Source organism: Sminthopsis crassicaudata, chromosome 1, assembly GCF_048593235.1.
Source record: "Sminthopsis crassicaudata isolate SCR6 chromosome 1, ASM4859323v1, whole genome shotgun sequence".
NCBI classification, from domain to species: Eukaryota; Metazoa; Chordata; class Mammalia; order Dasyuromorphia; family Dasyuridae; genus Sminthopsis; species Sminthopsis crassicaudata.
The window spans coordinates 403640181-403655807 of NC_133617.1; the positions used below are offsets into that span (position 1 = coordinate 403640181).

At 33.8% G+C, this 15627-nt stretch overlaps 1 protein-coding gene across 1 annotated transcript; it reads left to right on the top strand.

Annotated features, from left to right (window-relative positions):
* Window positions 1-9723: 9723 nt before the first annotated feature.
* Window positions 9724-14030, top strand: LOC141554777 (olfactory receptor 13C7-like). The gene is made up of 2 exons (XM_074287068.1): window positions 9724-9751; window positions 13047-14030. Exon 2 carries the CDS (start codon window positions 13077-13079, stop codon window positions 14028-14030), a length of 954 nt encoding a protein of 317 aa, XP_074143169.1. The 5' UTR covers window positions 9724-9751; window positions 13047-13076.
* Window positions 14031-15627: the final 1597 nt, after the last annotated feature.

The following is a 15627-nucleotide window of genomic DNA, read 5'->3' on the forward strand; positions in this document are numbered from 1 at the left end:
TCTGGTCATCAAAACCATTTGGTACTGGCTAAAAAATAGAGTAGTCAATCAGTAAAATAAGTTAGGATCACAGGAAAAATAGTCAATAAATATAGCAATCAAGTGTTTGACAGACCCAAAAATCTCAGCTTTTAGGATAAGAACTTACTATTTAATGAAAACTGCTGGGAGAATTGGAAACTATTATGGAAGAAATTGGGGATCAACCCATACATAACATCACATACTAAGATAAGATCTAAATGGGTTCATGTTTTAGACATAAAGAATGATATTATGAGCAAATTAGAAGAACACAGGACAGTTTACCCCTCAAATATATGGAGAAGAAAGGAATTTGTGTCCAGAGAGCAACTGGAACCCATAACTGAACACCACATAGATAATTTTGATTGTATTAAGTTAAATTTTTTTTCTGCAAACCAAACGAATACAGACAAGATCAGAAGTAAAGTAATACATTTAGAAATTATTTTACATTTAAGCATTCTGATAAAGGCGTCATTTCTAAAATATATAGAGAATTGAATCACATTTATAAGAATTCAAGACATTCTCTAATTGATAAGTGGTCAAAGGATGTGAACAGACAATTTGCAGATGGAGAAATTAAAACTACTTCTAATCATATGAGAAGGTGTTCTAAATCACTATTGATCAGAGAAATACAAATTAAAACAACTCTGAGATACCATTACAGACCTCTCAGATTGGCTAAGATGACAGATAAAGACAAGGATGAATGTTGGAGGAGATGTGGGAAAACTGGGACACTGGTACATCATTGATGAAACTGTGAACAGATGCAGCCATTCTGCAGAACAATTTGGAAGTATGTTCAAAAAGTTATCAAACTGTGCATACCCTTTGACCCAGCAGTGTTTCTGTTGGGCCTATATCCCAAAGAGACCTTAAAGGAAGGAAAGGGACCCATAAGTGCAAAAATGTTTGTGGCAAGAAACTGGAAACTGAGTGGATGTGCATCAGTTGGAGAATGGCTGAATAAGTTATGGTATATGAATATTAAGGAATATATACTAAATGATCAAGAGGAGATTTTAGAAAGGCTTGGAGAGACTTACATGAACTGATTGATGCTTAGTGAAATGGCCAGAGCCAGGAGATCACTGTACATGGCAAGACCAATCTTATACAATGAGCAATTATGAGGAATGTGACTCCAACAATAAAATGACAGAGGCCAGTTCCAAAGATCTTGTGATAAAGAGAACCATCTACACCTAGAGAGAGGACTATGGCAACTGAATGTGGATCACAACATAACATTCTCACTTTTGTTGTTTTTGTTCCCTTGCACTTTGTTTTCTTACTAATTTACTTTCTTTTTTTTATTTGATTATTCTTGTGCAGCAAGAGAATTGTATAAATATGTTTTATTAATATTGTTTTTAACATATATATTTTTAACATGTTTAACATATATTGGATTGCTAGCCTTCTAGGGGAAGGGGTGGGGGGAAGAAGGAGAAAATTTGAAACACAAGGCTTTGCAAGGGTTAATATTGTCGAATTATCAGTGCATATGTTTTGACAATGAAAAGCTTTATTTAAAGAGAGAAAGAGGGAGAGAATATTAAGAATGACATTGGTGTTCGATGTTTTGGGTTTGAGCAATCCCAACTGAATCTATAAAAAGAATTTTTAGCAAGTAGAACAAGTTCACTTGAGAGAAATGGAAGTCTACAGGATAATAACTACTCCAATACTCCAATATATTGTTTTTGTCTTCAATCTATCTCAACCATATGTAGTAGTTATCATATGGTTGAGATAGATTGAAGACAAAAACAATGTATTGGAGAAGTAGAAAAACTGGGAGACCTAAATATTCATAAGTTGGAGTAGCAAGAAAAATGTGAATTAGGTGTTATCCATAAGAAAATGTCTTGAAGAATAGTATGATGTAAAGCCCCACACAGGTGTCAGCAACAAGGCTATAGACAGGATCAAGTGAAATTTAAAGGTTAAAAAAAAGTTGCTGAGTGATGATAGCAAAAGAGAGGACATGAAAATGGTATTAGGGAATAAGGAAATTTAAGGAGCAAATATTCCAATTCCTCTTGGTTTCACAGTGTGTAAGATATCCTTAGAAGTGGAATCAAGAAATGTGGCACTTCATATGAAAGCCAGATGTTAGTTATCCCAAGAAGATGAAAGGAACATCCAAAGTAAGAAATATAGGATAACAATCTAGATCTGGAATGGATCTTCAGAGGGCATTTTGTCTAACACCCACATTTTACTGCCAGGGCATCTGACAGAAAAGGTGAATACTGGTGTATGCTATCTTTACCACTGATGCTTCCTTTTCCTTCTCCCTCATTCCATGCTGGATCCCATATAAACCAAGGTGCTTGACCCCAAATCGAGCAAATTTGCCAGAGTTTGAAGCTGTGAAAAGAGAGGTGCCAGTAAGCAACAATGTCCCACGACCTCAGGTAACACGGAAGTCTAGCCAAGACATTAAATTCACCAGGGAAAGGAAGTGTCATTGACCCTATCCCTGACCCCTCAAAGTGAACATGTTAACTAGGACAAAGTCCAGGGGGCCCTCAGCTAAGACTTTGGTCCTAAAGTCAGTGAACATTACAAAATACTTCCACCACCTAAGGATTACATACTCAAATAGTTTGTTATCTGTAAGTTAGACTTCAATTACAGTAGAGCAGTAACTTCCCTTTAATTGGTTCTGTGAGACATTGTCCCTGAGGCATCACAAAATGTCAAGGTTTCCCCATTTCTCTTTCTATAAACTGTAAATTTCCTCAGGGATTGGAACTTTTCCTTAAAGCAACGAGAGATTTAAATTACCTTTGATTCCAATAGATAACTCATCTATCAACAAAGACATTTAACAAATGCTTTTTGATTGATAAAGTCTTCTTGGTGGTCTGTTAATGTGAGTTTGAACAATTTAGGACATTGCTAATTGGTAATAAAAGAGGAATCTTTGGAAAGCAAACATGGTAAAAAAATTTTTTTTTTAGTTTCCCCTGTGTTATTTCTGGTTCCACCACCAGGAAATTTATTAATTCAAACAAATATTTTGAAATTATGCTTATTGGATTGGTGAGTCCTTCACTAATGTCCTCTAGGAAACTATAAGTTTTGATCCAGTTGCTGATCTATTTTAATGGAGGATTTTCACATATCATCGTTCCTTATGCCATTGAAATCTCAGAAACATTCCATAGGATCACAGAATGTAGAGATGGAATGATCATAGATTAAGAACTATATATTACCCTAGAGGCCACTCCCTTGTTATAGGCCAGAACTCTGTATTTGAAACAAGGATTCTTACAAGGTCCTAACTCAGTGGAATTGATGACAATAGTTATCTAGTTTAGCATGGTGATTAATAGTTCCCTAGTTCAATATGACTGATTTAATCTTACCACAAATAATAGTTCCCTAATGATATAATGATTGGTTTATATTCAATATACTGTAAATGATCTCATTATAATAGAGCATATAAGCTGGGACAAACTCAGCCATGATCAGACTCAAAGAAGACAGAGGATTGGAGGTGGGAGCTCAAGTTTTCGGAGCCAAGGAGAGAGATTCACTCCATCTCACTTCACTTTGGTGGCTGACCTGTCCTCCTGCATTTCCTTTGCTGAGACCAAGTTAGCCTGGACTCCAGGCAAGGAGACAATAAAGAATTTGGACTTAACACCTGGCTATTCTTGTGGTGATTACTTTCCTGAAATGAAGGCACTCCAAGATCTCCAGAAAACCAACGAGAACACTACACTCCCCATTTTACAGATGAGGAAAATGAGGCTCAGGAGATTAAATTTGAAATCAAGATTGTTGTTAAGTAGCAGAGCTACAAATGAAACTCAGATCTTTTCATTTCAAATTCATCCTGCTTTTCATAGCTCCATGATTTTTTCCTCCCCTACTTTCAAGCTCATTGATATTGACTTTTTCGACATTACCTCTCATTCAATTCGAAAACAGGCCCTTCTTTCCATAATGTCAAGAGATCTTGGGAAGAAATATCAAATGCATAGCCTGCAGGTGTAATGAGTCCTATAACACTTAAAGTCTGTGGCCAGAACCAGATAAAATGTTATTGTAATAGAGTTAGTAAAATAAATAAAAATACAATACAATAAAGACAAAATTAATATGCTATTTTCTTCTACCTCACAGTCTACATGCCTCTCAGCTTTTTTTACAATCCAACACTTTAATATCATCACTTCCTCTCTATATCAAGATGGTTTAACACATAAGTAGATTCATTCTGACAGAATATTGTGCGAATTGAAGATAATAGCATGAGAGGAAAAAACTACATGGAGCTACAGAAAGTAAAAATTAAATGGAACTCTTTTTATCAAGCAGAAGAGTGTATATAATACAGTGTATATAACTTCTTGCTGGAAATGTGTACAATAAATGAAGGAATGAATAAATGAATGAAAAAAGCATTATTAAATTCCTGTTGTGCACAAAGAACATGCTTCTTTGAAGGTCAAATAAAAATAAAATGCTTCATAAAAATAGTAATAAAGATCCTAAATGAAATGTGTATTCCATTTCATAGAGTGACAGTAGATAAGAGGGAGAATAGAGGATTAATGATACTATCATGAACCCCTATAAAATTGCCATGGTCTACAGAGAAAATTGGCTCTCTCCTCAGAAAAATAAATGGAGATAAATAACTTTGTTTCCCTATGCACCAGTTTTCTATTTCTTTATTTTATTTTGTAGATTGAAGGGATTGATGCACTATGGGTTCTTCAATAAATGTTTCTACTTTTCTACAATCGTTCTGACCCCTGGTTCATTGTTTAATGGGTTGACTCTAAAACATCAAGGTAGGATAGAGATAGATGAATGAAGGGAAAGAAAGAAAAAAGGAAGGAAGGAAAGAAGGAAGGAAGGAAGGAAGGAAGGAAAGAAGGAAGGAAGGAAGGAAGGAAGGAAGGAAGGAAGGAAGGAAGGAAGGAAGGAAGGAAGGAAGGAAGGAAGGAAGGAAGGAAGGAAGGAAGGAAGGAAGGAAGGAAGGAAGGAAGGAAGGAAGGAAGGAAGGAAGGAAATAGATGATTCATAGTAGATCAATACAGAGATAGAGAGATGATTGGAGTGGTAATAGTAGTTGTTGTCCTTTGTACTTAAAAAGACCAAAATTGTATCACTATATTAGAGTTGAGTTAAAGCCTATTTGACTATGGCCACTCAGACCAATATAGGCCTGGGATTCTCTGCCACAGGTCTTATGTAAATAATTTCTATGAACATTTGGAGTAGCTCCTCAAATTATGTGCATCTCACATTTCTTTTGGGCTAATTCAAAGATAGGTAGATAGATAGGTAGATAGATAGATAGATAGATAGATAAATAGATAGATAGATAGATAGATAGATAGTTGTTGATGTTTGTTAGTAGTGGTTGTTATTCTTTGTACTCAAAAAGGACTAAAACTGACATTACTATGTTAGAGTTAAGTTACAGCCTGTTTGACTGTGGCTGCTCAGACCAATATACCCTTGCAGTGCTCTGCCACACATTAGACACAAATAGTCCCTAAGACCATTCAGGGTGGCTTCTCTAATTATGTGCATCTCGCAATTCTTTTGGGCTAATTCAAAGATAGGTATATAGATAGATTATGGAATTTATTAAACACTTATGCTGTGCTGGGCTCTATACTAAGCATAAGGGAAGAAAATAAGTAAGACATACAGTCACTGACTTCAAAGAATGTATTTTCTAATGGAAGAAAATACCTCAAGAGAAATTGGAAGAAGAGGAAGAATGGGACCAGGTGCCAGGAAATCCTGGGAAGTGTTCTAGAATCTTGGCTCAGGCAAAATAAGGCAAAAGTTAACCTATCAGAACCAAGTGACCCAAGAATAGAATTCACATTGCTGGTGGGGGTGGGGTAGATGAGACACTCAAAAGTAAGAAGATAGGGTACAGAATATTTTTACAACTAGAATTGGCTCTAGGTGCTGAGTGTCCTTACAATTTTAGGGGGAGTGAAATCATTTCCTTTTTTATCTATAGGAGATTTCAAATTCTAGGTGACTATTCCATGAAAAATTACATATTCTTTCCATAAAATCATCTAGATTAAGTCATTAGGAATGATTGATTAATTTATTATGGATTATTATATTATTATTGATTAGGAATAAATGATTATTATGAATAATCATTGCTAAAAACAACCTTAGGCAAAAGAGTTAAGAAGTCAATTTTTTAGCTAATCAAAGTTAGAAGTAATTTCATACAGAGGAAAAATAACTAAAATAAAAATAGAAGACCTACATTTTTTTATGATTATCTTACTATTGCTTTGCTTTGGAGCATTAAAATGCCACTTAACTATTTTGGAGACTCAATTCTTTTTCTTTTTTTTTTTTATTCTGCAAAATTAGTGTTGGAGAACAGGAGAGGGTCTTAACATGGGACCTATGAACTTGTTTTTTTTTAATATTTTGATAACTGTATTTCAATATAATTGATTTCTCTTGTAAATCCATGCAGTTTAATTTATAAAACACTATACTGAGAAGAGGTCATTAGGCTTCACCAGGCTTCTAAGGGATTCCACGACAAAGAAAACTTTAAGACTTTCCTAGAATAAAGGATCTCATAGGTCCTGTTCACCTCTGATTTTATTTTATGAATCTACAAGGGATAGCTAGTATATCAATAAAGCAAAGTAATTTTACATGGCATTTCTGAAAATGGAAGGAAGAGATGTACTGTTATAATTAGCAATGATGACTTTCATTGATTCTACTAAGATCTTAGATTTCCTAGAAGAAAAGAATAATTTTGAGAGACTTTTAGAAGGATACACATGCAAACTTTTTAAAAATTTCAATATCAAATGAAATTTATACTGCATACCCTTCATTCTATATAAAGTACATCTAACTTGTACTTCATCCAAGTGGGTTTAATTAAGTAGGTACCAAAAAAACTAATCTCATTATAAGCCAGTCTTACCTCTTCCTCCAACTCTATACATTTCTCAGAATTATATAATAAAGTTTTGAAAAGTGTTTTTATATATTTATACCTTTCTCTCTGTTGATATAAAATTACTTCTGACTTTGCTTAAATATAGCTCCTTAACTTAAATGATTTTACTTAAATGAGCTCCTTAACTCATCCAAGATTGTTTTTAGCAATTATTTTTGCTGTTAATGGGCTGGGATATAGACAACACTACAATCAATTACTTCATCTGGATTGTTTTATAGAGTGAAGAACACAGAATTTTGAATGAAATAGTGACTTCATCTGGATGGAATAATGGAGGAAAGAGAACAGAATTTTGAATAAAAACACGGTTTCGCAAAATGCTTTATATTTTCTCTCATTTGACACTCACAATAACTCTCCAAAGTAGATGCTATTATCATCCCAATTATACATTTGAAGAATGTGAAGCAGACAAAGGTAAAATAACTTTTAGGGTCACAAAGTAAGAGTCTGAAAAAGGATTTAAATTCAAGTCCTCCTGACTCCAAGACCAGAATTTTATTAAATTATATAACCCACCAATAGAATTATCATAAGCCTCAAATATTTGTTGAAATTCTCCTAATGGCATTTTGTTCCACATTCTCCTCTCATTTCCTGAAGCTGAAAAGAGAGAGAAATGGAAAGGATCAATAAGACAGTTCTAACTGAATTTATTCTCTTGGGACTTTCCAAATACCCCAAATTTGAGATGTTCTTTTTTGTGTGTGTATTATACATGATAATATAGTCATCCTCTTTGTGTCATTATCATACTGAGCATTCTGGATTCCCATCTTCAAACCTCCCATGTACTTCTTCCTCAGTAATCTCTCCTTCTTACATATCAGTTACACATCTTCATTCATGCCCAAAATGCTGGTGAACTTCCTGTCAACGCAAAATTGTTGTCCTTCTCAGTATGTGCAGTCCAGATGTCAATCTCCTTTGCCATGGGAACCCCAGAGTGCATCCTGCTGGTTGCCATGGCTTATGACTGCTTTGTGCCTATCAGTAACCCTTTCAGATATCTCATTGTCTTGCACAGACTGTTTGTTTATCTGAATTTTGCTGCTTTGTGCTGGCTAAGAGGTAGGTGGTCTTGACTCTTTGTTTCAAATCATTCTTTAGATGCAGTTGCCTTTTTGTGGGAAAAATATCATTGACTATTTCACCTGTGAAATATTGGCTGCCATGCACCTGGCCTGTGCTAACATCTCCCTGAATGAACTCATCATGTTGGTAGGAATTGTAATCTTCACCTTCATCCCTCTGCTACCATTATAAAGACCCGCTCTGCTGAGGGGAGAAACAAAGCCTTTTCTACCTGCTTGACCCATCTGACCCTGGTGATAATCTTCTATGGGACAATCCTCTTCATGTATATGAAGCCCAAGTCCAAAACCTCAGTGACCACAGATAAACTGATTTCTACATTTTATTGAATTTTTACTTCAATGATCAATTCCTTCATCTATAGTCTGAGGAACAAGGATGTGAATGCTGCAGTGAAAAAAGTGATTGAGATTGACCTGCTCGTGCCAATATGGGTAAAGAAAGGAGCTTGAGAAGATATATATGACCCACACATATAAGGAAGCTGAGACCCATAGATGTCTAAATAATTGGCCCATAATCACTTAAACAAGTTGTAAGCAGCAGCACCAGTATTTGATCCAAGATCCTATTATTATTATGATAAATTCAGGTAATCATGAATAAGTGACTTTCCCAGGGTCACAAAGCTAATAACTGACTGAGATCGAGTTTGAATTCAGGTCTTCCTGACTCCAGGGCCAATCCTCTATCCACTGCACTACTTAGTTGTTCTTTTCTGATTCTTCTAACTCTAAATCCAATATTCTCTGGAACATCATACTGCCAGGTCAATTTAGCTTTCATATGTACTTCTCTTTGAGACAAGATGGAGTGACTAGACAAGACATTAAATTCACCAGAAAGAGGAAATGTCATTAACCCCATCTTTAACTCATTAAAGTGAACATGTTAACTGGGACAAACCCCAGGGACCTCATGTTATGACTTTGGTCCAAAAGTCAGTGAATATTACATAATACTTCCACTACCTAAGGATTACATAGACAAATAGTTTCTTGTTCTGTAAGTTAAACTTCAATTACAATAGAGTAGTGACTTCCCTTTAATTGGGTCTATGAGACATTGTCCCTGAGGCATCACAAAGTTTTAAGGTTTCCCTATTTGTCTTTCTACAAAATTTAAATTGCCTCATGAATTAGTACTTTTCCTTAAAGCAAAGAGGGATTTAAATTACCTTTGATTCCAAAAGCTCATCCTTTGAAGAATGGAACTGAAACTTGGAAAGGACAGAAATTTGTTCCCTAGAAACTGGCTCAGTTCTAATAGAGAACCATATCAGTTGATAGCTCTGTTAGGTGCTGGCACATCCTTTCATACTGGTATGTCTTTTTTCATTCACTTACAGGGAATGAAGACAGAAGATTTATAAAACTGAGTATACTAAAATCTCAATTGGTTTCCCCTAAAGCCACATTTTCAAATTTTAGATGAATTAATCAATTAATCATGAAGAAAACACCAAAAAGTAGTTACTCACATTATGCTGAGCACTACTATATATGCTGGCAAAAGCAGGTTACTGACCCACAATTTTAGAGCCATTGAAAGTGAAAAAAGAAATTTGCTTCTGATCAAGAAGGAAACTCTTTCTTAGACTGAGAAGAAAAAGAGGTAAATGGACTTCCCTATTTTACTGAATCTTCCATATTTGGATATAGACTTTTCTGAGCTTATACATTCAAAGGGATATCATGCACAGCTGAAGTTATCAAAGCCAGATTATTATAGGTATCAAGTCTCTCTCAAATATAATGTGTAAGGAAAAACATTAACTCTTTTTGATCATTGGAGTTACCTGGTCAGTGTTAAATGGATTTGTTGAAGTGGAGCAATCATAATTCTCTAGATTTGCAGGGGTTCTCAAACTACATACCATGGGCCAGATGCAGCAGGCTGAGGACGTTTATGCAGCCCACTGGATTATGGCAAATGGGCTGAGAGTCAGAGACAGAGTGTGAGTTTTTGTTTTTATTATAGTCTAGCCCTCCCACAGTCTGAGGGACAGTGAACTGGCCCTCTATTTAAAAAGTTTGAGGACCACTGTCTAGAGAATGGTTCATTTTTTTCCAGTAATGTGAGTGAGGCATTGGATTACAATATGCCTTTGGAAAGTAGGTCAATTTAGCATTCATATGTATCTCTCTTTGATACAAAAAGGAGTGAAAAATAGATGTTATTTGTAAAGATTCTTATGGGAACATATTTTAATTACAAAGTAAAATCATTGGTCATAATTACTTCCATTTACATATTAACTTTATGGATTGTAAAGAATATATACAACAATTATCTCATCTGAGCCTCAAAAATCTTGGAAGCAATTAGAATGTGTTTTATAATTTCTGTTTTACATATAATTATGTATGAACTTGAGATTTAAAGAAGAACTTAACTCATGTCACATGGATAATTCTTAGCAGAATCCCAATTCTTCATTCAAGTCCTTGACTCAAATTATATTTCTACAGTGTCAGACATGCCACTTCATAGTCTATTTTACTGACTGAGGAATCATTTCTGTGTTTCCTTTAATAATGGGAACCTCAGTGGCAAAATGACATCTTGTTAGTAGACATGTCCTGTCCTGTTTTCAATAATTAGGAGACATTAATACCTGAATAGTTAGTCACAGTTCCTTTGAATGCTTTTTGATTTCTTATTATAGGTCATAGAGTTTTTAATATCAAGTTCAAACTTCTACTTTACAAAAGAGATAAATAAGGCCCATTGTGGTTGATTTGATTTGTCCAAAGCTACACATATAATTAGGAGATGGAGCAGGATTTGGACCTATATCCCATCTAAATTTAATCTGATTTCTCTCTCTTGGAAACTACAGCTGGCCTGAATTGTTTAGTCTAACCTTTATTAGTCAAGTTACCAACAAAATTACAATGAAATTAAAACTGTGAATGCAAATGTGACATTTCAATTCAGAGATGGTATGGAGCGTAAATTAGCTGCAAGCTTGTATCTTTTTAAAAAATTAACAGAAATCTATTTTTTATTCTTCACTGATTGAAAAGAGAAAAAAAAATTAATTCTTCATAATAAACTTATTAGAGCAAAATAAATTCCTCCAGTGACTGTATACTATTTGTGTATGCACAATATAAGTATTATACACAGACACACACGTATGTATATATGTGTGCATGTATATAATTTTTCACTCAAAATTCATGCAGGAATTAGCATATTTCAACCATCTAAAATCATGAATGAGCATTGTATTAATCATAACACTCATAATTATCAAAGTAACTAACTTTATATCCTTCTCATTATATAAATTGTTCTTATTGTTTGGTTTATAGAAGTCCTAGGAATTTTTCATTGTTATAATTTTAATGCTATAATACAAATTGTTCTTCTACTTCTGCTGACTTCACTTTGTATCACTTTATAGAACTTTCCATATTGCTCTAAAACAATTTATTTCCTCATTTCTTTCAGCTTTAATGTGTCATGATATCCTTACTCCCCAACTTGTTATTTTTCATTTGATAGGTATCCATTTAATATCTAGTTTTATTGTCCCTACAAAAAAAAAAGACTATTATAAATATTTTTCATATTACAGATCTTTTGATATTTTATATTTGGTGGGTATACACCTACCAATTATATGGTTGAAACAAAGGGAATGCACTGTTTAGTAATTTTTGTGTAATTCAAAATTCTTTCCAGAAGAATTGTACCACCCACAATGTATCAATGTGCATGTTTTCCTATAGCTTCTCCATTACTTATTATTTTCCTATTGTTTTATCTTTGCCTCTCTGATGAGTATGAGATGGATTGTCAAAATTGCTTTAATTTGAATTTCTCCAACAAATGGTAATTTGGAGCATTTTTTTTCAGATGGCTGTAGCCTAGGCTTCTCTCTTGAAAACTGCTTGTTCATATTCTTAGATTATATACGCAATGACTCTCATAATTATGAATTTGAATTCATTTCTTATTTATCCTGGATATGAGTTATTTATAAGAGAACCAGTGCAAAAGAATATTCCCAGATAATTGTTACCATTTTAGTCTTAGCTTTATCAAATTTGTTTACATAGAAATCCACTTTTTTATATAATCAAATTTGTGTCTTTTGTCTTTGATGGACCTCTCTGTTCTTTGGTCATGAACTTTTCTCTTCATAAATCTCAGAGGATATGTTTTCTTATTTTTCTCTAAATTATGATATAGTGCCATATATCTAGATCATGTACCTAATTTTTTAATAAGAAGTGATATAAATCTATTGTTTCATGCTACTATTGCTTTTCCAGATTGTTTTATCAAATAGGAAGTTCTTATCCCAGTATTAGGGTGTCTGTATATGTTAAACAATAGGATATTAGATGTATTTTTTCTTATATGAAGAATACATAATCTGTTCCACTGATGGAGCTCTCAGTTTTTTTCAAACAGTAGTAATTGCTTTAATAATTACTGCTTTATAACATAGTTTCACACCTGGCACAATAGCCCCTTTAATGCCGTGTCTTTTCATTATTTTCTTGATATTACTGAACTTTTTCTCCTCCCTATAGATTGTTTTAATTTTTTTCTCTTTCACTTAAGTTAGAGATTTATTGTTTAATTGATATGGCATTTAAAAAGAAAAATGTTTCCTTTTTTAAAGTATAATTTTAAATTGCCTACCAGAATGATTGGTCAAATTTACCCTTCCACCATGTGCAACGTCAAACATTAAATACTCCTAGTTTTCACTGTATTTGATAATTTGCTGGATGTTTCAGCTTTGTTTCCTTTTTCTTGTAATTAGTGATTTGAGAAAAATTTTCTATATTTTAATACTATGTACATATTCCCTTCATAACCACTCATGTCTTTTGACAACCTACTGTGGAATGGCTCTTGATCTTAATATATCCTCTCTTTGCCCCAGAATCCTGAAGACTGAAAGGGTATTTCAAAAATGAATGAGATCAATCAAACCACTGTGAAAGAATTCATCCTCCTTGGTCTTTCTGGACACCCAAAGCTGGAGACTATTTTGTTTGTCCTGATCCTATGGATGTACCTGGTAATATTGCTTGGAAATGGAGTCCTCATCACAGTGACTATCTATGACTCCCACCTACATACGCCTATGTACTTTTTTCTTGGTAATCTCTCTTTCCTGGATATTTGCTATACAACCTCCTCTATTCCTCTAGTTTTAGACAGTTTTCTCACTCCAAGAAAAAGTATTTTTTTCTCTACCTGTATAATACAGATGTCTCTGTCTTTTGCCATGGCAGGATGTGAGTGTATACTCCTGACCATGATGGCATTTGACCGTTATGTGGCCATCTGCAACCCCTTGAGGTACCCTGTCATCATGAGTAAGACTACATATGTGTCAATGGCAGTTTGTTCTTGGACAGCAGGGGCTGCTAATTCCATATTGCATACATCCCTTGCAGTCCGGTTACCATTTTGTGGTGCTAACGTCATTGACCACTTCACTTGTGAAATTCTGGCTGTTCTAAAATTGGCCTGTGGAGATATAACCATTAATGTGCTTACTATGACGGGATCAAATCTCATTTTTCTAGTTTTTCCTCTGATATCAATTTCCATCACTTATATTTTCATCTTTGCCACCATTCTGAGAATCCCTTCAGCAGAGGGGAAACGTAAAGCCTTTTCTACTTGCTCAGCCCACCTGACTGTGGTGATCATCTTCTATGGAACTATCTTCTTTATGTATGCAAAACCCAAAGCAAAAGATTCTGTTGAGAAAGACAAAGAAGATATTACAGACAAACTCATTTCCCTGTTCTATGGGGTGGTAACACCCATGCTCAATCCCATCATTTATAGCCTGAGGAACAAGGATGTAAAGGCAGCTGTAAAGAATATGTTGGGTCAAAAAAGGCTTTCCTGAGAAGATGTGAAAGACACTCTATTTAGTGATAGCTTTATTCTGAGAAGACACATTTATGGAACATATTTTTTCAATTGTTTTTCCTACTACTACCTTCCCCTAGAAAGCAGTTTCATATAACAAAGAATATTTTCAGAAAAAAATGAATAAAAAGACAAAAATAATTAACAAAAATCATCAATACACTAAAAAATATCTGAAAACATGTAATGCTCTGCACTCATGTATGTTCTACCTCTACCATCTATCAATGGGAAACTGTCTGCCTTTATCTCTTCTTTGCCTATTCTTTGTAATTTCACAACCTTCACTTTGTACAGTTTTTTAGCACAAATGAAATTTATACTTTGTTAAAGGCTTGTTCTAGATCTAGTGAGGTAATTATTGATTTGGGATGTTTTTGTCTGATTTCCTAATACTGAACTATCCTGCCCTCCCTGATATAAATTTTACTTGATTATTAATGATTGATTTGTTGAATGAATTGCTAGCATCTATTTAATAGGTTTTACTTACAATCTTTAACACTATGTTCATTAATAATATTGGGCTATACTTCCACTTGTTTGCCCTAGTATTATACTCTGGTGTCTCAAAAGAGTTTGTTATGGTATTCTAGATTTTTGAAAATGCTTTATATAGTATTAATATTAATTTATTTTTAAAGTTTTAGTAGACAACACATTTTGATAATTACTTTATCTAACATTTATATTTAATCTCCTAATATGGTGATTTTACAGTTTTTAATGTAACCCTCTTGTTTTTCAATGTTTTCAGTTTAGTTATCATATAACTGTGTAAAGTAGGTTGTGATAATATTTTTATTTCTTTAGATTTTGTTGTGATTTTACCTAATTAAGTTTTGTTGATTTTATTTCTTGCATTCTTTTCTCTTTCAAGTTAGTGTTTCAATTACATTAGTGTTTTTATGAACTATTTGATATTTTATTAATCATCACTATAGTTTATCAATTTCTCCTTTCATTTTTAATGTCTCCTTATTTTATGTTTGTTTATAGTTTAACTATATAACTTCATTTTTAAAGGAAATGGCAACTCTGAGATACTACTTCATACCTGTTACATTAACTAAAATCACCAGAAAAAATAACGAAAAATATTGGAGAGGATATGGAAAAACTGAGACACTAATGCATTGATGGTGAGGTTGTGAAATGATTCACCTCCATTCTCCATTCTGGAGAGCAATTTGGAACTATGTCAAAAGATCTATACAACTGTGCATATGCTGTGATCTAGCAGTGCTACTAATGGTCTGTATCCCAAGAAAATCATTAAGGAGGAGAAAGGGCCCCCATATGCAAAAATATTTGCAGAAGCTCTTTTTTGTGATGAAAAAGAATTGGGAAATGGGTAGATGCCCCTCAATTTAGGAATGGCTGAATAAATTATTCTGTATTCGAGTAATCGAATATTATTGTTCTATCAAATATGATGAACAATCTGATCTTAGAAAGACCTTGAATGATTTACATGAACTGATGCTGGGCTAAACAAGTAGAATAAGGATGACATTGTATATACTAACAGCAAGATTGTCTGATGATCAACTGAGAAAGACTTGGTACTTATC

Coding starts and splice junctions, on each gene's coding strand:
- LOC141554777 (XM_074287068.1), top strand. CDS start 13,077: ATGAATGAGATCAATCAAACCACTGTGAAAGAATTCATCCTCCTTGGT.